Source organism: Sus scrofa, chromosome 11 (genome assembly GCF_000003025.6).
Source record: "Sus scrofa isolate TJ Tabasco breed Duroc chromosome 11, Sscrofa11.1, whole genome shotgun sequence".
NCBI classification, from domain to species: domain Eukaryota; kingdom Metazoa; phylum Chordata; class Mammalia; order Artiodactyla; family Suidae; genus Sus; species Sus scrofa.
The window spans coordinates 6,482,355-6,505,900 of record NC_010453.5 but is presented as its reverse complement, the minus strand read 5'-3'; the positions used below and the strand labels follow the sequence as shown (position 1 = coordinate 6,505,900).

At 53.7% G+C, this 23,546-nt stretch overlaps 1 protein-coding gene across 8 annotated transcripts in view; it reads right to left on the bottom strand.

Annotated features, from left to right (window-relative positions):
* The window catches only part of MTUS2 (microtubule associated scaffold protein 2), a 496,219-nt gene that overhangs the window by 29,133 nt on the left and 443,540 nt on the right, over window positions 1–23,546 (bottom strand). For all 8 annotated transcript variants that reach the window (XM_021065171.1, XM_021065174.1, XM_021065170.1 and 5 more), the window contains 2 exons: window positions 8,253–8,467; window positions 687–792 (listed from right to left, as the gene is read on the bottom strand). In XM_021065171.1, coding sequence (XP_020920830.1) covers window positions 687–792; window positions 8,253–8,467 — 321 coding nt within the window. The remainder of the gene's footprint in view (window positions 1–686; window positions 793–8,252; window positions 8,468–23,546) is intronic.

Genomic DNA, 23,546 nt, shown 5'->3' with positions numbered 1-23,546 from the left:
ATGACTCCCATAAGAGCCTAGGTATCCAGGTAATTCAGAGTTACACAATGTAAAGGGAAAGGTCCTGAGCCTCCGCTGAAGCCCAGGGTGAGTGAGGGCCATCAGGGCGAGGTGGAGAGCCAGGCCTAATCAGATGCTGGTGTGGCCCTGATGCCACCACACACGTGGCAATTACAAGGCCCCAAAACAAGATGAAGCCTGAGATTCCTACACCTACTTTATTTGTATTTATTTTTTGGCCACACCCATGGCATGTGGAAGTTCCCAGGCCACGTACAGAAGCCCAGCCACTGCAGTGACAATGCTAGATCCTTAACCCCTAGGCCACCAGGGAACTCCCTACTATTCCCAGGGGTGTAGAAGAGTAGTTCTCAAGCTTGGCTACCCGCTGGAACTGCCTACAAGTTCTAACAAGTCTTGATGTCCAGGCCACACTCAGGACCAGCTACACAAGAGCCTGCAGTGGGATCAGGGCTCCCCAGGGATCCCAGTACCCAGGCAGGGCTGAGAGCACGGGCTTCCGAGGAGAGAAGTGGTTCCCCAGATCCAAGATCTCTTCCCCTCTTCTTCCCACAGAGGACATGCCAGGGAGGAAAGGAAGGAGGAAAGGAAAGAGGAGGGGGAAGGAGAGACCCTCGAATCTGTTGCACGCACGCACGCACACCCGCCCTGCAGCTGGTGGCTACCTTGGACCTTGTGGTCGTGGTCATCCTGCAGGATCGCGATGGCAACCGTGTGGCTGTTTTCCATCTCTAGGAGAGCAGCCTCGTGGCTGGCGGTGATGTCCTCCACCTGCAGGAGATGACAGTGCTGGTGACATGGAGAACCGGGGCGGGGGGCGGCCGTGCCCTCGCTGCACGGAGCACAGAGGGGGAATGTACAGTGGCCCAGACGTCAATGGCAGGATGCTGTGCAGGAGAGCCTCCAGCATCCGGTGATGACCCGGGAGCCCAGGGCTCAGGGGACTGGGGGTGGGGTGGGGTGGGATGGGGGATGGGAGACGGCACAGGGAAGTCGCTGCCACCCCCCATCTGTTCACGCAGGAGGCAGCAGCTCCTAGAAAGGTGGGGTGGCTGCCCAGGCCACCTCTTAACTGCCCTGCCCTTCGCCACCCACCCCATGGCCTCCCCTTCCACCGAACACTCTGTGACGAAGTGAGGAAATAAACGGGTCCCCTAGCAGGTGGTCTGTGTATCTGAAGGGGACTAAAGTTTTATTAAGCTACCCGCTCTCAAGCCTCCCAGCTGACAAGTAAATGTTTTTATGTCCATCTCCCAGATGAGGAAACTGAGGCTTAGGGAGGTCTGGAGTGTTCTGCCCAGGGGCTAGTAAGTGTCAGAGCCAGCTGTCAGCCCAGGGCTGCCTGACTCTCAAACACACCTCTGCTGCCTCCCCTGCACCATCAGCAACTAGTGCCCGAGGAGCCTGAAAGCCCCCAGGCAAGCGGGCAGGTCTGTGCGTGCTCACAGCACCTGTCGGAGCCGTGCACTTGCCCTCCAAAGTGGGTCTCGCCTGCGCAGGCTGTGGGACCTGCTGTTTCTCTGGCTGAAGGTACATCCTCAGAAGCTTCGTCACAAGCAGGGTGGCCAGCCCTGGAGTTGTTGTTTTCACCTTCCTGACCTCCGTCCCCATGGCACACCTGCCACGTTTACCGCTTTTGCGACTTTGGTTGGGGTGGTTGTTATTTTTGCTTCAAATGTATGACTTCTAGGAGTCACTGCATAAAACGACCTCTCCCCATGCTAGCACACCAGAATGATGCCTTTCCAAATTCTCTGTCAGTGACCCAGCATCAAAACACCATGTCCTCATTCACACACACACACACGCCTACACGGGCAAGGGTGTGACACCAGTTTCACAAATCGACACTTTCCCTTATTACCCGCAATCATCTGGCTTTTAAGTTTCTACTCTATGTTCCCTTTTTTTTCCCCCCCAAAATGCTAGTTAGAGACCACTAAATTCAGTTCAAAACCTGCTAAGGTGTCAAAACCTGGCATCGGAACCACACTGAACCAGGACACTGGCCAGGCCCGACCGCTCTTGGGGGGACCAGTTCATTACACGCAGGCATCAGACGGTCTTATTTCTCTGGGGGTGATTCACAGGCTGCTCTCTGATCTGTAAGGAAGAAGCCCTCTTCACCATACAGGAAGCCCGCTGGTGCAGTGGATGCGTGGGAGTGGCTGGGTTTAAAACCGGATGGATGTCCTGCCTGGCCACCGCCGCAGCTTGGGAAAGTTTGCCCGACTTCTCTCTTCTGCAGTAAACGAGACCTGCATCCACTAAAACAGAAACATCACTAGCAAAAAACCAGCCATGAACTTGACAGCGTTAGGAAAGCTGCATTACGACATGCAAACAGACATGGTGTGCAATGATTCACTTTCATTTACTGACCCTTCCCTATTATTACTATTATTTTTGCTTTTTTAGGGCCACACCCATGGCATATGGAGGTTCCCAGGCCAGGGGCTGAACTGGAGCTGTACCTGCTGGCCTACACCACAGCCACAGCAACTCGGGATCCAAGCTGAGTCTGTGATCTACACCACAACTCATAGCAACGCCGGATCCTTAACCCACTGAGTGAGTCCAGGGATCGAATCCGCATCCTCATGGATACGGGTGGGGTTTGTTACCTCTGAGCCACGACAGGAACTCCGACTGAGCATTCTTGACTGAACGACGTTTCATTTGAGGCTCAGAGCTATGACTCCACTGGGCAGAAAAGCTGAGGGCCACGGTATTTAATTGTCCAAATCCTGTTCATGTGAAGGCTTTTTTTTTTTTGAAATGGAATCCTTGTCCAAAGTCTTTCAGTCTCTTGGAAAAATAAATCACTGGCCAAAAACGAAGACAAAAAAAGGGGACTGCCTTTTCTTGCTCCATTGGTGAGGTCGGCGAAGCCCATGGCACAAGGGCCATGGAGACCAGCACCCACACCTGGGTTGGGGGGATGTCACCCAACTCAATAAAGAAGGCGCTTCCGTCAGCCCTTGGTAGGGTTACAATCTATTGGGTTCTTGCCCACGTTGCTGTGGGTGGTTTCAGCAAAGAGATGGATGCAAGGGCTAAGTTCCAGAAGAGTCCCTCGTGTCCCTGGGGTGGGTCTGCCCTGGTCCGCAAGGGTGGTGGTCAAACTCACGCCCCTCGGCTCTGCTGGAGGCAGGTCTTTGATTTAGTGGTGATCAAACACCGTGGCCAATACAGTGAAGGTGACCTAAAGGCGAGACCTGTCCGTTACAGCCTCTCAGAGGGGCTTTTAGGGATGAAATACCCATCCCCTCAACTCAAAGTCCACATGCGACGCCCAGGAGGTTTTGAAGGAAACCAGTGAGAGTCAATGAGCCAAAACTTGAGCACCATAATTCTTAGTCTTGAGTGATTTCGGCTTCTAGACACGTGTGTGGGTTTTCAAGACTCTTCCCTCGATGAGCAAGGGACCAGCCCCTGTCGTGTCCCCGTTCCAACCCCAGGCTTCTCCTCCGTGGCCCCCGGCTTCCTCCCGAGCAGGGGGCAGCAGCTGGTCCCAGCTCTCAGCCTGAGAGGGTCTCCAGGTCGGCAGGCATTTGGGGGATTCAGATAAGCTGACCCAAGGGAAACGCAAGGTCGCTTTTGCGCTGCCGATCAGCGAGTCAGAGACCAAGCGCTAACCATTATCAGGCCTTAGCAAACGCAGGCTGGGTGCAGCTTCCTTTTCTCCCTGTTAGAACCCTGGGTGCCCCACCCAATGCCCCGGCCAAACCACTGCTGGACTGGCCTCCCCTCTCCTCCCTCCTCCAGGAGGACAAAGTTCTGAGCTGGCCACGGAGGAGTCTGTCCACATGCCTGGCAAGTAGTCCAGAGAAGCAGCTGGTCCCTGCGCCAGGCTCCAGCCCTGCAGCTGCCTGCTGTTTAGCCGGGTGACAGCAAAGCCAAGGGCTGGGAAGCCCCCTTCGCAGACGGGTGGGAATAGAGCTGGGGCTTACTTCATTCAGCCGTTTGCAAAATGCAATTGTGGGAGGCTTCTCAATCCACTTAGAGCAGACTTAGATTTAGAATGAAGAAGCATGAGCTGGACGTCGTCTTGGCTCCACTCGTTAAACGAAATCGGATTAAACTCCCATTTGCACCCATCCCAGACATGGATTCCTATGTGATGAGACAGGAAGCTGCTGTCTCTTCTCTCCAGGGCTCCCTTAACGACTTCACTTTCCAGATATGAGGGCAACTCACCATTCTCGTGTCTCTGCTACAGCATCCTGGGTACCGGCTTAGAGCAGCCAGCCACCTCTGCGGGAGCACCTGGGCTGACTTCATCTTCCGGGCTATGCTTCTGCCCCTCTGCTGCCCACCACACAGGCAGGTGTTCGCCAAGGGCCTGTCTTCCCGCGCTGCCTCCTCCCAGCATCCAGAGGCTCTGGGCTGCCATGGGTGGGGCTCTGGTTCTAGAGGAAGGAGGGCCCCCGGGGACCTCATTCTGTTTGTCTAGGGAGTGTGGTTTCTGCTGATGGGGGCTCTGCACCTGCTGTGTGACAACTAGGAGACAATGCAAGACGATGGCCAAAGCGGCCGCGGCACGTTCCGATTAAGGTGAGAATGCTGCACCTGCCCGTCAGCCTAAAAGGATGATTTTTTTCAGGAACGGATGGAAAGCACGTTCTGGATATGACACAAAGCAAACGCGATTGCAAAGGCTGAACCTCTGCTCAGACTGAACGGAATCCAAATGCCTCCAGCAACCAGGGGACCCTGACTGAGGAGCTTGAAGGCCAGGTCAGGGAGCAAGACAAATAGCCAAACGGTCTGGTCGCAGAGGGTCCTTCGACCTTTGTCGCAAATCCGACCACTGAACACCAGGCTTGTGGATGAGTACGTGTGGCGCAAAAGAGGAAGAGCATCTGTGTTGACAGTGAAAAGCCTCTTCTGTGTGCTGTGAGCTGGGGCAGCTCAGGCAATCCGGCTTCTGTTCCTGTGCAGCTCGTTCTAGATTGCGCACTGATTTGATGAGACACCTTTATAATCGGACTTTTAAAATAAGAATCATACCCTATCTTTACGCCTTCTCTTTTTATAGTCATGGTCTCTCCCAGGAGACGGGATAGAGTTCCCTGCGCTGTACACGGGGACCCTGTCGTCTGTCCATTCTAAATGTAATAGCACGCACGAGAACTGCACCGTAGCTTTCAAGGCACATACGAAAGCCAGGACGCCAGCCCGCGCCCTGCTCATGCCCTAACTGGCCTGAAGGACTGAAAGAGGCCCTGTCCATCCCCCGACACCTGCAGCTCTGGGCCCTGGGGAGCCCCACTGGGGACTCTTATCCTATTAGCCTGGGATGTGGAGAGGAGCCTGTTTTGCCAGAAGCTCCCCAAGTGATTCCACGTGTAGCCAGAGAGAGAAGCCTCGGCTCCTCCGGGGGAGTGGAAGCTGCATTTTCCAAGGGGGCACCTGCGAGGAAGGCAGAGGTCAGCCGGCCCTCGGGAGGAGGGTCCCGATGAGAGCAGAGCTTCCGAAAACCCGGCCTCAGAACGGATGCAGCCTCCCTGCGGCTGCCCGGGGGCCCCGAGGCACCAGGAGAGGCTGCGTTGGTGAACTTGAGTTTTCAGGCTTGAGAAGGACAGAGTGGTCACCGTCTGAGACGGTCCCCAAGGAGGGGACTGAGTTGGGGGGGTTGGCACGGAAAACTGCAACCACACATCTTCCAGATCCCGCAACACTCAGGCCTGGGGTCTCCTCCTGGACGAAACACACCAGCACTTACTCTTCCTGCAAATGAGACGATGGCCTGACGTGTATTTCACCCTCTTCGCCGCTGCCTGCAGGCTGTCTGCTGGAGGGGCCGAAGGTCAGGGTGACGGCCCACATCCAGTGCAGCAGCAGAATCGGGGCCCTGAATGATTCATAGATTGAAATCATCCATCCTTCGCTGCCCCCAGACCAAGGGTTTCCATAGGAAAGATTTACTCGAGGGTAAAGCGTGCAGAGGCCGCTTCTCCCATAAAGCGCCCCGGCGACCGCCAGGCCGGAAGGAAACTCACGTTCCTGGACACAGCCTCTGCGTGTCCCCCTCGGTGTCAGAGTTTCTGGGGGCACCTGCCTCAGCACGTTCCCCACCTAGATCTATAACCGGAGGCTGTGGAACAAGTAAGTCCATATTTTATACATCTTGGCGGCCCTGGCAGCATCCAGCCAGGAGGCCTCATGCCCAGTGAGCGTCTGCTAAATATTCTTTTTAAAGGCGAATGAATAAATGACTGAAGCCCTTTAGCTGCATGACCAAGGATCAAGAAGAACAGAACTCAGAGCGCTCACCAGCCAGAGGCCTTTTACAACACCCACAGGAGCGCATGTAACCCACTCTTCAGGAGAAAAGTCAGGGCCTCCTGGTCGCCCAGGGCGAACCCTTCGCAGGCTGCTGTCCCGGCTTAGAGACAGGTGTGGTCACACCTCCAGCACGTGCTCCTGCACCACACAGCTCGGCGGGGTTCTGCCCGGGGCCACGTTCCACTGCTGGATGGGCTCCGCTCAGCATTGGCCCCGGGTCCGTGGCGCGCGCGTGCGCACACACACACACACACACACACACACACTTTGGTTCAGAGGCTCATTCTCCTGCTGCGACCGCCTCCTGCCCTTCCTCCTGCCTCTTGGCCTCTTCTCAACCAACCCCGAACTCTGGACCAGAAAGGAGTGATGACAACTATGATGTATTCTCCATGTTAAACCGAGAACCGAGAGCCCGAGGATACAGGACAGAGAGCAAGCCCATGTCTGCACCGGGTTTGAGCTGCATCAAGGGGCCACAAAAGCAGGTAGGACCTCAGAGAGCAGCCGAGGTTAAACAGGCTGCAGAGGGCGGGACGCGTGAGGTTCCATATCTAATCTTAGCCCAGCAGGTAATGTTCGCTGTAACCTATCTGTTCCCTGGCCTCCTAAGTTTACACCACCTCAAGAAGCAGGTGTCTGGTTTCCACTGGCCCCTAGAGGAGGAGGAGGACTAGCCTGACATGCTGAATAGGACAAAGTGCTGTCACAGAGGAGGCTGCTCCTGCCCACGAGTGAGCTTCCTATTGCTCCGAGACCCCTCCTGTGCCCTCTGTGGTCCACAAGGCCCTGGGGACCGTCGGCGTCCACGCCGTCTACTGGGGAGGCGGCCCGAATGTTCCCAAAGGTGAAGGGTGACTCAGCCTTAGCCTGAGATTCAGAGCGCTCTTCGCAAAGACCAATTTACCGCAGGAGCATCAGAAGCCGAACTCGGGAACAATCCACGATCAGAAGGCAGGCATTTAGGCACAAAGCCTCGGGGACGTAGGAAGAAGGGAAAAGCCGGGAGCAGAACGAGTTCTCATGGAAGCAGAATGGCCTTGTCCTAACCGGTCCATCTCAGGCCGGCGATAGCTCCGTATCGGACACACAGCCGGCCGTGGAGATGGGCACGCCTGGCTCCCACCTGCCTTCGGCCTGACCAGTGCCCTGGGAATTCTCTCCAGCTGTTCCAGGTTGAAAGGCTTTCCCAAGGAAGACCACTGGGCTAAGGAGTGAGACCCTCCTCCCCGGGGCAGGCTCCCGGCCGAGACCTAACAGTTCTGCCCGGCTGATGGTCCAGCTCAGTGCTTGAGGGCACGGCCCGGGGCTGGGACTGTGCCCAACCCTGGCTCTGCCGTGGCCGTGAATTCTGGCGAGTTACTTACCCTGGGGTCTTGATGGTCTTACCTGTGAAATGGAGGTACTGATGGGACCTACCTTGTGGGCTAGCGTGGGGATTAGAGCTCGTGCACGCGAGCCTGGTGCGCCGCAAGTGCTAGACCCGTGTGTGTGTGTGTGTGTGTGTGTGTGTGCGCGCGCGTGTGTGTAATTATCGCTGCCTCATGGACTATGCGGAAGATAACAAGGTGCAAAGTGAAATCCATCAGAGCTGGGTAGTAACACGTGGCAGGGAAAGATGGGAGCAGGAGGGGACAGAAGGGTGTGCGTGCGGCGGGGAAGGACGAGGAGAGGCCTCCCCGGGACAAATCTGAGAGGGAGGGAGAGAAGGTGCCAGGGCATGTCTGGGGGGCGAGCATTCCAGGCGGTGGGCACAGCACAAAAGCCCGGAGGTGGGAGCGTGCCCGGGGAGGACGGGAGAGGGCAGAGGACAGAGGAGGAGGGAGCGCTCACCTGCTGGAGCTCAGCGGGCTCCTCCACCTCCCACCCGGGCCTCCCAGCCCACCGACGGCAGGGATGGGGACGGGGACCAAGACAGGCCCGCCGGGGCGAGGACTGACCTGCTCCTGGTGCTGACACCCGAGCCGCAGCAGCTGCGCGCGATGCTCGTCCTGGAGCCGGGCCCCCTCCGCCTGGAACTGCAGCTGCAGCCGCTGCTCCAGCTCCCGCAGCTCGGCCCGCTGCTGCCAGCCCAGCCTGCGCACCTCGTCCTCGCAGCGCCGCTCCAGCTCCTCCTTCTCCTTCTGCAGCTGCTCGCACTTGGCCGTGTGGAAGGCTGCGGCGGGAGAGCAGGGCTTTAGAGCACGGGGTCGGGGGCACCAGAAGGGAGGCTGGGCCCCCAGGGCCTGCCCCCCCAACCCCATACGACATCAGGGCAGCCCAGGGCCCCTTCCTCCTGCTGAGCTGCAGTCTGTAAAGCGCTTTCCCGTCTACCGCGTCGGACTCTCGGGACAGACGGGTGCGATGTGGCTGACACCTGCACCCTGGGAGCTCCGGGGATCAGCCGAGGTCCCTCCCGTGTGAGCTTTCTGATCACAAGCCCCGGGATCCCACCACGAAATCAGGGGTTCTGTGGGGCCCACAGACCATGGGAGTCACAGATGCTGGTTGAAAATGCACCTTGGATCAGAAGCCCTGGGGCAGGAGCCTGGCACACAAGGGCCATGGTGACTCTCATGCCCACGGAGGCCTGAGCCCTGGGCACGCCTGGAGGCCCGGATCCGCTCCAGGCTGAAATGCCGAAAGGGACCACCGCAGGAGACGTGGGTGGGGGTTCCTGCCAGCAATCAAGGCTTTTCAGCATCTCCGCCTCCACTGAGGGAAGGACGGGTTATCACTCAGCGCCAGGTGCGGATGGTAAGAGAAGGTTCTGTCTGCAGAGAATGTGAAAGCAATGACCAAGCCGACTTGAAGAGCCCTCTGCTTTTTACTCCTGCCTGCACCAGCAAGTCTAAAGCCTGTTGATGAAAAAGCACCCCTGCTTACAACTCTTTAGGTGGTCTGTGTGCCAAACAACTGCTTCAATTACTGTCGGGGCTTTTAATTTTTTTTAAATTATTTTCTTCTTAGGGCCACACCTGTGGCATATGGAAGTTCCCGGGCTAGGGGTTGAATTGGAGCTGCAGCTGTGATCTACACCACAAGCCACAGCCACACCGGATCCAAGTCAGGCCTACAACCTACAGCACAGCCCATGGCAATGCTAGATCCTTAATCCACTGAGCGAGGCCAGGGATCAAACCCACAACCTCACGGATACTAGTCGGGTTCGTAATGTGCTAAGCCACAGTGGGGGCTCCCCTGTCAAGGTTTTTAAGAACCATCTGTGTCTTAAAAAAGTCACAGGGAAAAGCTGGAGATACAGAACAAGGAAACGATCTCCCCCCCACCCCCCTTCGGCCCACCCCCAGCCCATGTGAAAATCAGATGCTGACTGCTGACCCATCAGCGCCAAATTCCTTAGTGTGGATTCCTATGGCACCACAAGGCAGTCATCACAACCAGGGCCCAACACCGGCCCAATAATGCCACCTGATGCTCCGACCCATCACAGTTTCACCAGCTGTCCCAATAATGTTCTTTCTAGAAAAAAGAAGCAGTTCTGAATCAGAAGCGGCATTTAACTGTCCTGCCTCCCGAGTCCCCCGCAGCCTGGGACGGCTCCTCAGCTTCCCCTGGACTTTCAGGACCTGAACACTTTCGAAGCTGTCAGGCTACTCATTTTGCAGAAAGTCTCTGCAGCTGGCCTGTCTGAAGTTGCGTCAGTATTACATTCAGGTCATGTATGCGGGCAGGAGTGTCACAGACTTGGAGCCGTGCTCTTCTCATATGAAGATTAATACATTTGAACAGTCCTTCCAAGGAAGGTTTCTTCTTTTCTCTTTGGTTTTCAGGGCACACCTGCTGGCCTACGCCACAGCCACAGCAGTGGAGGAGCTGAGCCATGTCTGTGACCTACGCCACAGCTCACAGCAATGCCAGAGCCTTAACCCACTGAGCGGGGCCAGGAATCGAACCCTCATTCTCATGGATACCAGTCGGGTTCATAACCCACTGGGCCATAATGGGAACTCCCATGGAAGTTTCTTCTTTTTAAATTGTTTATATAGTGAGTCAGGAAAATAAAGCTTATGACTGATTATCCTAAAAGGTTATACTGAAAATGATTTCATGGTATAGGGAAGTGGGGGGACAAACGCTGGGTGTCAAATACGCTGGGAACACCCTCAAACATATATATTATTGTCGCATCTGCTGTGAACACATCTTTTCAGGGAGGGAGACCTCAGGACGAAGGTGGGCCGTGCACTGGGCTTTCCACCTCGGGCCAGGAGAGGGCGCTCTGCTCGCTCGCTGATAAATACTGGAGGGCAAGAGACCTGGCTGAGGCTTTCTGGTCGCAGGTAGTGAGGTCACGAGAGGCAACCGTCCCCAGAGAAAGAACCTGCCAGGAACTAAAGGGCACAGAGGCTCAGGCCTGGAGGCGGCGATGAGGAACCGCCTGTTCCCCGGAGTCTGACGCACCGGCTCTAAGGGAGCTCCAGCTTTCCCCGAAGACCCCCCAGCTCGGGGGAGCTGTTAGGCTCCCCCAGGACCTCTAGCTAATGGGAGAGCTCTTGGCATCCACAGCCCAGGGAAGAGGGGACTCTATAAAGACAGGTGTATCCTGGGGTGACTGGGTTTGAGGAGCACAAAGACTGTGAAATGTCCATTAAAAAACAGTGGTTGAAAGGAGACCCCGTTGAGGCACAATGGAAGCGAACCCAACTAGTATCCGTGAGGACACGGGTTCGAACCCTGGCCTTGCTCAGTGGGTTAAGGATCTGGCACTGCTGTGCACTGTGGTGTAGGTCGCAGATGCGGCTCGGATCTGATATTGCTGTGGCTGTGGTGCAGACTGGCAGCTGCAGCTCTGATTCGACCCCTAGCCTGGGAATTTCCATATGCGACGGGTGCAGCCCTAAAAAGCAAAAAAAAAAAAAGATAGTGTGGTTTTGGTCCTAGAGCTGTCTTGAACTGCCCCATTGCGTTAAACCAGTCATGAACTGTGTAGGCCTCAGTTGTGCTGCCTACGAAGTGGCAAAAGTAACTTCCTTTCCACACCTGGCTCCAATCCCCAGATTCCCAATCGCTGCTACAGGATTGAGGCAGTCCTTATGTCCTTCCAATGACCCCAAGTCAGGAGCCCCAGGCCTGCAGGAGATACGGGTAAGAGAGCGACCAAGGTCCCAGGGAAAGTGGTCCAATAACAGAGCCCCTAACAACATCAACAGCCACTTGCTGCTGGTAAACCTGCAAAAACAGATCTAATTGGGCATTTCGCAGGCAGTGCTTGATGTGGGCTAATTGAACAGGCATCAGCTGGAGCCTTGCTTCCATTCCTTCTTTCCACTCACGAGAAGACATTTGGTACCTGAGAGTGTGCGAGGCAAACACCACAGCCATAAACGCCCAGCACCTGAGATGCTGGAAAATAATTTCTACAATAACAGGATTATGATTGGCCAAGCGCCTTATAGCATGGCTCATTCCTAAACAGGAGCTCGAAAAGCAAAAACAGGATTAGAGTCTGCGGTACCGTTTCAAATAACTGAACACACACATATACGGACGTATGAATATATATACACATATGTATGTGTGTAGGGAGTATATACATATATTCCACAGTTCATAACTCAAATGAGAGGGAAAAACCCAGGAAGTACGATCCATTTTCTGCAGACAATTACCCCACGTGTCCCTTAAATAATTAGAACTTGATGGTTTACCAAAGAGACAGCGAAGATCAGAAATGACAGCACTAGACTTTAAAGGATCTGGCTCCATAGCTTGTGATAAAGCATTTAAGGAATAATATCACCCAGGCTTCTATGTCAGAGGAAATACTTTAGCTATAACAATTATAAAATAAACCATCTAAATATAAAGAAGCGAGGCTGCATATAAATAAGCGGCATTATTATAACAGTCACTCTTGGGGGCTCAGTTGTGTGCCCTTGGAATTCACATGTGGGAGTCCCAGCCCCTGGCGCCTCAGAACGTGAGCACCGTTGGAGACAGGATTTTTACAGGCGTGATGAAGTTACAGTGAGGTCATTAGGGTCAGTCCTCATCCACTATGGCTGAGGTCTACAGGACACAGACGTCCCTGGACGGAACACAAGGCGACCCTCATAAGCCAAAAGAGATGCCTCAAATGCTGGCACTGGATCTCCGATTTCCAGCCTCCAGGACTCTGAGAAAATAACTTTCTGGTGCTTAAACCCCTCAACCTGGGTACCTGGTCATGGCAACCCTAGTAAACTAACACAGTCAGTATGCTACATATTGAGGGAGACCCCACAGCCAGCTAAACGATGAAGTTGCTTCTTCGAGAGAAAGGGAGTAACTGAAAAGATAAAATAACTTCCAAGGAGAAAAATGTAATTTAAAAATCACCCATAATCTCACTACACAAAGAAGGTGAGACGTTCAGTTGCATCATCCCTTCATAGCTGTTGCAGTGGTGTGAATTCTTAATATTCTGTTAGGAATCTTCCATGTCTTCCTGCTTAATATTTTTATGGTGACCTTCTATTTTCATGTGGACACACTGTAATTTACATGGCCTTGGTGCTGGGAATTTGGTTTGTGTCCTTCCTATATTTTCTGCTTTTTCATTAGGGTAAATTCCTAGAAAGGGAATTATGTGAGGTTAAAGATTATGAGCACCCTTGTGAAGGTGTTTTGTTTTCTGTGTGTGTGTGTGTGGTTTTGTTGATGGCAGTGACCTTGTAATAAATCAGTGGCCACCAGGGGGAGCTACAACGCCTGGATATGCCCTCCGGTGGCGAAGGTCTCCGTCCACGCTTAGACCACAGTGACTCACCAACACGCTGTCGGGGTCCCGGGCCACACGGTCCTTTACAGCCTTGATCTTTCTCTTTCTTTTTGATGAAAGTATCAAGAAGAGAGAAAAGGAGGGGCTGACATGGAGAAAGACAGGTTCATGGACTAGGAATAGAAATGAGGGTGAAAGAGTCAGGGGGAAAGTCCTGGGTCCCCCGGCATCTCTGCAGGTCCGTGGACGTCTCCAGGGCCTGGGACTAAAAGGGAGTCACTAGAGGACCAACAGCGAGCGTTTGTAGAGCGCTTCCTGGGTACCACACATCGGGCACGCCCTGCCCCCCAGGCAGGTGTCTGGGGGCATTAGGGTTTGAGAAAGAATAATTCTTTCTCAAGAATTAGGAGGCCCCCACGGCAGCAGCGATGCCCTACACAGCAGGGGTGGGGTCTGGGGCCCAGGCCCCTCCCCTCCCTCTCCTGGGCCTCTCTGGTGGGAGCCGCCCCCACGCGCCATAGAAGACCCCAACAGTCCTAACCTGGGGATAAGGAAGCACTCACTCACTACCCTTCTGCAAGAGCCCCCTGGTGGCTGCACGGGGAATAGACGGAAGGAAAGCCGTTTGCAGGATGTTTCTGCGGTCCAGGTGGATGTAAAGACCTCTGGGACTGGGGCTGCAGCCTGGTCAGGGCTGGATGGATGTGCGACGCATTTGGAAGACAAAGCCACCTGCACCTGCTTCTGGACTGGACGAGGGAGACGAGGGAGAGCCAGAAATTGGAACGGAGGATGACTCAGGCTACTGGTCTGAGCCACTGGGCATGGTGGTGCCATTTAAGGAGGCTCGAACATCAGGGGAGGCGTCGGCCTTGGGACAAAAGTGCACAGTCGGCAGCCAATAAATCTCTACTGAACCAATAGCTGACTTCATGTGTATATGACGGCCCAGGGCTCACAAACGCTTTGGGGAATTCGCCTCGGGCACAGGGTACTGGGGAAAGGCCTTTCTGGATGTTGTCAATTAGTATGAAAAATGTGAAATTCGGGACTGCTGAATTTTGACAGGCCTTGTGACACCCCACTGATTAATGAGAGCATTCCGTCTCACATGGGGCATATGCTGTGGGCCATTTTACAAACGTGTTGAAGTCTTAGAAGCACGAGACGGCGGGACAGACTCTAGTTATTAAGGCCCCCCCCACCGCCCCGTGAAGGGGGGCAGATCAACAGAAGTGTTTTCCTCCCTGCGGGTGTGTAAATGGTTCGTGCAAGATTCGAGGCTGTAGTCAGATGAAGGGCATTTTCTAGCTGCTGGGCGTTTCGATTGTGACGGAACACACACGGCTAAGTTTCTTACCAAAGTGGTGTTTGAAAGTAAGCTAACATTTTACTTGTGGGTCAAACTTTGGGAATATAGCCCCCATCTGGGCGACTGTGTGGGAGCCTCATGATTCCTGAACCCGTGTCACGAAGCGCCCCACTCACGTCCCACCCGCTTACTACTCGATCGTCCACACAGAGGAACAGCACGTGGCTGTGTAAGTGCTTCTGCACACTGAATCCGGATAACCCGAGACCAGAGGGGGTGGGGGCGCCATGGGGGAGTGAAAGCCCAGGCCGGAACTGGTCAGGTGACACCTGGAAGGGACAGGAGACAAGGACAGGACCCAGTAAGGTGGGGGAGGCAGGAGCATTCTGGTCTCCAGGTCAGCCTCCGTCCCAGGCTCTACAGACACCAGCTGTGGGAATTCTGGCAACTTACTCAACCTCTCTGGTCTCAACATCCTTATCTGTAAAGTGAGGAGGGTGGGCACCATTATGGGCTGCAGTATATTCCCCCTAAAATCATATGTTGGAGCCCCAGTCCCCAGGACCTCAGCTTGTAACCGTATTTGGAGATGCGACTCTCTGAAGAGGTGATTACGTTGAAATGACGCTACTTTTTTTTGGGGGGGGGGATGCCTGGATCCAACATGACTGGTGTCCATTTAAGAAGAAGGGGAGTCCCTGGAGATGTCTCAGAGGCCACTGAGGACACGGAGAAGACGCTTCCCTGCAGGCCAAGGACAGAGGCTGCAACAGAAACCAACCCTGCCGGCCCCCGATCTGGACTCCGGCTTCCAGAACTGTAAGATAAACGTCCGTGGTATGAGCCCCCCAGCGCAGGGTATTCTGTCACAGCGGCCCGAGCGATAGCAGATAGGGGCTCTGAGTGCTAAGCCCTTGCCCCCGCATTCTAGAATTCTGTGGCCACTCTCCGGGTGACCAAGGGTCATCAAGAGGAGCTGATGTTTGTCCACTGTCTTCTCTGGAGGAAGAAGGAAAGTTATGCCATTTTTCTTATGGTCCTTCGAAAAGGGACCCCCTCTCGAGAGCAGCTTCACCTGCAGCAAAAACGTGCTTTGCAGCGTGACCCGCCACCCAGCGGCGGGAGAGACGAGCGGGAACGTCGGCGCGTGGCGTCTCCGTCTGTCTCAGTTTATCAGGTTCTTTAACGCACAATATCGACTTGTGTAACCTGTGCTGCCCGCTGCAGCGTTTGCTCTGATTTTATAGGAGAGGAACTGAAGGCTCGGAGCGATGAAGTCGCTTGTCCACACTGCTCCAGCACCAACTCGGAAGCTGGGATTCACTCCGAATTTCAGCAGAGCTCTTTCGAATAAGACTACTGCTGTTTTGCCTCACGTTTGGGAAGAAAGGCGACAAAGAAATAGAAGGAGAAACAGATGCGAAAATCCCCATCAGCGAAGGTGCTTTTTGAATATAAGTACTTCGTGTCATTTGTGTGCGTTCCTTAAGCGAAAGGATGAGCCTTTCGACAAATGGCTAAGGGCTGCCCTGTGGGCGAACGTAACTGCGATGCCTAGAAGTAACCTTCTTGGTCAGAGAGGAGAAAAATCCAACAGTGATTTCATGGGGGGAAGGAGGAAGGAGGAAATGGATTTAGGAGGGTGGCTCTTACCCGAAGTTTGGAGAAGAGAAGCAAACGCGCTCCACGTGAGGTCTGATGACACTGACGCCTGGGAACAGGGAACGGCTCTCCGGGCAGAGGGCTCTGCGCCCAGCCTGCTCCTCCCTTTCCTCCGGGTCTACCCGGGCCGGCGGCTCCGAAGGCCGGTTTGCACAGGCCAGAGAGCGGGGCCACGAGGTGGCAGCGAGCATTTACTGCTTTTAATCTTTTTTTCTCCTGTGCCATGTGGCCTCGAAAAGATGACCCTCGAATTTGATCTGAAATTGATATGCGTGACCTAAAGTGTTCAGTTAATATCACCTCCGGCTTGGACATCCCTTTCAGGAGGCGCGTTTAATGACTTCCCGGAAGGTGTCTGAACAGAAGCCTAAACTGAGACTCTGCCTCCCTCGTTACTGAGTAGAATCCCCTCTAGAGAGTTCTAAACAGTAAGTTCTGCGACCATCCCTTCCAAAGCTTCACAGCTGGGGGCGGACCTCTGCCCTCTGACCCGTCCATTCTCCTTATTCGCTCTTGGGGACGGAGACGGAGGGGCTGCAGATTACAAACTGTAATCGGTTCACTGGTGGTGGTTTAAATACTGCCTTGCCGTCCTCAGGGGGTCGAACGCTCAGCCCGGCGTTCTGTGCTCCCCACAGGCTTTGGAACATTGTCCCTGAGGTCTGGCCAGACTGGCGACTGTCTCTGTTATTCGAGGGTATGTGGCTTTTAGTTTTGCACAGGAATGAGGGGTTCATGTTTTAAACCTACAGAATCCATTTTTTTAAGGAGGCATGCATGTCCCCAGGAACTCCTCCCAGCTTCTTGCCATGACTTTCAAATACATCATTGACTCCAAAGAAGAACAAATCGTTTCCACCCACCAATTTTAGGCACAGACACAGAAGAAGCACACAGAGGAGCCAGCGCCATGGGTGAGCCACACCCCTTCGAGTCTCACTTCCAGGTGCTGGGTGGTCCTTGCTGAGGGGTTTGTGTCCCCTGTGTGGGGGCGAATCTCAAGTAACAGGTGACCAGCTTGTCCTGGGACGTGTCTAGAACAGAACAGCCCACAGTCGTCTCACCGCTTCCACAACAATCATTATTTTGTCATTTCTGTGCAAAGTCCCAGCTTCGTTCCAGCAGGCAGACCATTCGAATTTATAGGCACTACGCTGAGTGAACATTTTGAAAGGTGACTTTCCACTGCAAAGGACAAGAGCTCTGCCCTGCAGGTGGAGGCAGGGTTAGGTGTGTTTATAGGTGGGACACGCCCAGAAAGGGTCCGTCCGGCTGGCTCCAAGCTCCCCCTCGCTGAGCCATGTGCAGGGGCCTTCCTGTACGGACTGTGGTCCTCTCGCCTGTGAGCTTGTGAGAAATGCAGAGTCTCAGGCCCACCCCAGACTGATGGACTCGGAACCTGCATATTAACAAGATCCTTGGGAAAGTCACCCGAGAAGCATGACCCTGAGTACGTGAGGGGCGTGGGTGGCACAGGGGGCTCCCTGCTCCGTGGGGCTCCTCTCTCTAACCACGCCATCTCTAGGTGCCTGAGGAGGTGGCTTCAAGGCTGTTCACAAAGTAAAACAAAATCTCCGTCTCCATCCTCAAAACCAAAGAGCATGTCCTCAGTCCACAGTAAGCACATGTCCAGATGTGTGGCCTTGAAGCACCCCCCCCATAAACCAAGGCGCCTAGCCCAGGGTGGAAGGCCATGGGGGCTCAGGACTCCGCAAGGAGGGGTGGGGGTGGAGCTGGCTTCAGGACCTGGTCAAGGGGAAGGAGTGACTGCTGAGTTCTAGGATGTGAAGCAGAAAGAATGGCGCATCAGAGAAAAATGAAATAAATCCAACCGAGAGCAGATGATGAATCGTGCTGACCCCCCTTCGAAGCAGGGAATAGGGGCTGGACAAGCAAACCCAAACAGGGTCAATTTGGGGGAAAACATTACACATTTAAGGGTAGCCACCCTGAGGACTAGGTAGGAAATGTACACGACACTCGTACCTGTGACATTTCTTAGTATCATGCAGAAAATACCAAGACAGCTGTGCTGCTGGAAGAGTGATTGTGAGGGGAGGGCCTTTATTTTGGCCCCTTGCTCTGCCTCCCCCGCTGCTGGGAGACTGGAAAACCCACAGGCACAGGCACAGGTCCTCCCATTAGAGAAGGACAAGAGGCTCCTGGATGATGGAGACACAGACAGGTTACCATCTCCAGCAACGAACAAGGAACCAGTCAGGTAGTGGCCCCGGCAGTGCTTACTGTCCATGATGGGCTGGTGGGAGCTGTTTGATGGAGATGGTTTTTATAGTGATTTCAAGCAAATTCAAACCCAGAGAGAGAGAGAATGCTTATGAGGCCCTGTAAGAGAAAGGGGGCAGCCTGGCACCCATGGCGAGGAGAGGAAGCTGGGCTCAGCTCCGGGTCAGCAGGATCCTGGCTGTGCTGGGGTGCCATCTAGACTGGCCTGAGTAAGACTATGGGTGTCCCTGGTAGAGGACATCTGGGAACGATATCAGAGGTCCACACGATAGTTTTAAAGAAAGGCTATGGCCTCTTTCAGTTAAGGAAACTCCTGGTTATCTAAGAAGAGCTCCAGTCATTCTTGGTTAATCCTGCTACTGGCTTTACATGCCGCTGAGTTAGACTCCTTCCTCCAAAGGCTGTGGCAACAGCGTGGGCTGCAGTGTCCAAGAGACTTGATCTCAGCTGATGCGCCTGTGCAGGGGGTTAACCCCTCGAAGCCTCAGTGTCCTCATCCGTAAAATGCACGAGAACTGGACTCTCAGGTTCTAGTGTGAGGTTGAAATGGGATAATTCATAGTAAGTGCTCGGCTTCATACTTGGTCTCTATTATTTTTCCATAAATTGCAGCTGTTTATTGTTTTTGAGGGGGGTACAGAGGATCACTGAAATATTACAAACAGGAATAGCCTCCCCTGTGGTGAATGCGAGGGTGGGACAGAGCATAAAGAAACACATGTTCCACACGTGCATCTAGGTGGACTGGACCCAAGGTGACAACTGGAGCCAAGACGCTGCTATTTGGTGCGGGTTTGGAAGCCAACTGCGTCCTTGGCTAAAAATGGCTTCCATGTGGTTTACGGAGGCTGCAGCACATCCCCAAGCACTTACTGTCTGAGGACACAGTTATCAGGTAAGACCTGTGACCACTGCCCTGGGTCTCATCAGAGGCGGGGAACTGACCGCTTGTGTCAAATCCCAAGTCTGAGACGACCGTGTCTACCTTACGTGCTGGACACAAGAGTGGCCCGAGGTCCCTAAGGCACTGCTGGCAAGCAGATGCCTGCGTGACAATGATCTTCATCAAAATCCCTGACAAGTTCCTCCCTCGGCTACTGGTTGGCTGGACCATCACAGGTCTGTTTTTAAAAATACAATCAAAGAGAATTAAGAGGGGCTTTTGGACCACACTAGGTACCAGAAGATGCAACCATTTCTGAGTCTCTTCCACGGTTCTCAAGGAAAGAGGTCTCGGGCAGAGAGAGAGGAAGGAGCCACGTGGGAGGTGGGGGGTCCTCTGGGACCCTCACTGTCCCCAGCTTCACAGCTCCAGGCGCTGAGTGCTCTGTGTGCCCCATCCTCCGCTCAGCACCCTCGCGAAACGGTTATCGAGCTGCACCAAACTCTATGAAGTGGGTGTGATTCCGACCTCATTTAATAGGAGACCCCGTTTAGCAGAAGAGGAACCTGAACAGCGGAACCAAGTCTGTCCAAGTCCGCAGCATCTCAAGGCCATGCTGCCGCGTGCCCCTGCCCTAAGCCGGTGGGGTGCAGACTTGAGCAGGAATCGGGATCAGACGTGGGGCTTGTTGCAACAGGCCCCCGGGCCCCACCCCTGACCTTCTGGGATGGGCCTGAGAACCTGCATTTCTAGCACGTTCCCAGGTGAGGCTGATGCTGCTGGCCCATGGCCCTTGCTTGAGAACCACTCCCGTCAACAAAAGCAGGGTTTCTTAAACTTTAATACAAAGGATCTCGGGCTCTTGCTACCATGCAGACATGAATTCAGAGTCTGGGGTGGGGCCCAGGAAGCTGCATTTTGAACAAGCCCCCACTGTGTGCGTCCCCCAGGCCCTCTCTGTGCAAGAGCGAGGACGCCCTCGGCACATGCCCACCCCAGGGCCTGTGCACGTGGGCTCTTCTCCACGTGACATCCCTCCTTCCGGGTCCCTCACAGACACCTGGCTCGAAGTTCAGTCCCCCTGGTCAGAGGTCTGGGGTTCAGCTCCGCCACCCCACGTGCCTCGTCCAGGGTCCTACATCCGAATCCTCCCCAAACTCTTCCCGAGCATCCCCAGCTGCTTCCTGCAGCTGCTCCCTCCACGAAGCCTCCGGGTTCTTGTTTTGTCTTTTTACCGGCCTAGCTGACTGCTCATCACGTCCAGTTGTCCCTGGTAAAATACCTGGTGTGGCTTTCGCCTGCTGGCCGTGCCCTGGTTGTCTGATGACCGCGGGCATCCCCACACAACTCCTCCAAACCCGGCCAAGTGCAGACCGTCCTGCCCCCCGGGGTGAGGTGGGAAGGGGATCAAAGAAAATCCCCGTCCTTCCGACCAATCGCCGCTGACTGTGGTCTGACGTGTGCTTGATTCACCTGCACGTGGTGTGTGCGCGCGCGTGTCCGTGTTGGTGTGTACACTGTGGGGTTGCTCCTTGAGATGAAGTGATTCATTATCTAAAGCAAACCCTTTAAAACGCGCCCCCCCATCCCACCCCAAGAAGCTGCCCGGTTTAGAAAATCCCTAAAGAGAAATCCTATGGAAGAGAACAATCTTACAGAAAAGTAGGAAATGCTTTTGCCAAATTTTTTTTTCTTTCTTTCCAGATTGTGGACTTGAAGGAAAGGCCATGGAATTACTTTAAGTATAGGAATGCTTTTGTGAACATTTTTTCATTAAGAAAAAGATCAGTTTATCCCCTGATCGGCCTAAGTAAATACTGAATAAATGCCAAGCAGCAGCCTCACTCTTTCAGCCCCTCCCAGGCACCCAGCGCCTCTGTCTGGTTCCCCCCTGGTCACCCTCTTGCCCAAGGCCTTCCTGACTCGCATCACTGGACAAGGTCCTTCAAGGACTTGCCCCGCTTCTGGGAGCAACTGAAGAAGAAGCGGGGTTTGGGGATAGAAGAGGGAGAGAAAGTGGACAGCAGAGCAGGAACAGAAGAAGCTTGTGCACTGAAACTCTGATGGGAAGAATACAACGACAGGAGTTCCTGGCCTGGCTCAGTGGGAACGAATCCGTGAGGATGTGGGTTTGATCCCTGGCCTGGCTCAGTGGGTTCAGGATCCTGCATTGCCGTGAACTGTGGTGTAGGCAGCAGGTGCAGCTCTGATATGACCCCTAGGCTGGGAACTTCCAAATGCCCACAATTATGTACTATATAGTATAAAAGGATATATAATATATATCATATGATATTATATATGATATATAATTATATATGTAATATATATAATTTTATTTATTTATTTTTTTCTTTTTTTGGCTGCTCCACAGAACACCAAGTTCCTGGGCCAGGGATCAGATCTGAGTCACAGTTGCAACCTACACTGAAGCTGCAACAACACCAGCTCCTTTGACCCACCGTGCCGTGCTGGGGATTGAATCTGCATCCTGGCACTGCAGAGACACTGCTGATCCTACTGTACCACAGTGGGAACGCTTATCTATCTATCTGAATCACTTTGCTGTACACTTGAAACGAACACAACATTGTAAATTAACTGTACTTCAAATAAAAAAGCAAAAAAAAAAAAAAAAAAAAAAAAACCTGGAGAGGCAGACATTAAAGAGAACAAAACAAAAGCGCTGTCTTGGAGCAGGTCTGAGAAGCACGTGGGGGGAAGCAGTTTCCCTCCCTAGAGGCACATGTTGTTTTGTCACAAGCAAACATGTGTCCGGTACTAATGGCATATACTCAGGGAAGTGACAGAGGATGGACTGTCACTTCCCAGAGGGGCAGGAAGGGAAGGAAGGGGATGAGTGAGGGGGTGTTTGCAAAAGGAGAGACCAAGTCACCCCAGGAATGAGGAGAGGTCAGAAGTAGGATGTGCTTCCGTTATAATCAGGGGGACCCAGTGACCTCCTGGACATCAGGTGCGAAGGGGAGGAAGCGGCAGGTTGGGGGTGATCCCCACTTTCTGTGTTGGTTTACTCTGTGAATCGTGGTGCCAACAACTGAGCTTAAAACTGTGGTTGATGGAGTGCCCGCTGTGGCACAGCAGGTTAGGGATCCAGCATTGTCTCTGCAGTGGTGCAGGTTCAATCCCCCGCTCGGCACAGGCAGAGTGGGTTAAAGATCTGGTGTTGTTGCCGCTGCGGCTCGGATTCGATCCCTGGAACGGGAACTTCTAAATGCCTCGGGTTCAGCCAAAAAAGAAAAAAAAAATAGCCTAACTGTCCCTCATCTCCTTTGCCTTCTTTTATTTAAAATACTCGCTAAGTGTTAACAGAAATGGCTGGTGCCGGACACGCCAGCTTCCAGCCTCCCTTGCAGCTCTGGGGGGCCCACGTGCTTGCCCTTGGTCAGGGCATGTCAGGAAGTGACGTGGCAGCGTCTAGGTCGGATCCTCAAGAGGCAGCTGCTTCCCCTCTTCCTTCCAACCTTCCCCTTCCCTCGGGCTGAAACCTGCGGACAATTACACGAGAGAAAAATCTCTCTCCATCTTCTTTATCCCATCGTATTCAGGTGCCTCTTTGGTACAGCAGCTTGGCTGTTCTTGGGATAAACCAGGACGGTAACGGGAGAAGATAGATCCCAAATACGATGATGTGGGCCAGGTGGAACAGTGGCAGCCTTGAAAGAGCCCCCGTGCCCTGGTGAAGGGGGTGGCTGCCATTCAGTGAAAAGACAAATTATGCAATAAAAAGGGGGCAAGAGACACCTCACGGAAGAAGATATCTAAATAGCCAATGAGCATATGGAAAGTGCGTCTGGGGTTGGTAGGTACGCACTATTCCATTTAAAATGGATAAGCACACACACATCCAGTCTCTTTGGGTAGAACTGATGGAAGACAGCGGGAGAAGAAGAATGTACCGATATGACCGGGTCACTGACTGTACGGCAGAAGCGGACACAACATCGTAAAGCGACTATAATTCAAAAAAAGGGCTCAACTTCATTAGCGATTAGGGGAACGCAAATTAAAACCACAATGAGATAAAACAACCACAAAAGTACCGACGGTACCGAATGTTGGGGAGGACGTGGAGGGACTGGAACACGCCGACACTGGCGGGGACGGTGCCAAACAGAACCACCATGTCCAGAACTGTCTGGCAGTTTCTGCAAAACTCACATCTGTCCTGTGACCCAGTCATTTCTCATGGCGGAATTTAACGGAGGGAAAAGAAAACACGCCTGTTGGCAAAAAGACTTGGGCAAGGATTGTCAGAATGGCCTCATTTGTTACAGCAAGATGTGGGAACAAGCCAGAGGTGTCTCCGCAGGTGGATGGATAATTACGGTGGGTACCCGGATGCCAACGCAACACTACTCGACAACGAAAGGACACAGACTACCCAAACAGTCGGCCCCGTGGACGAACCT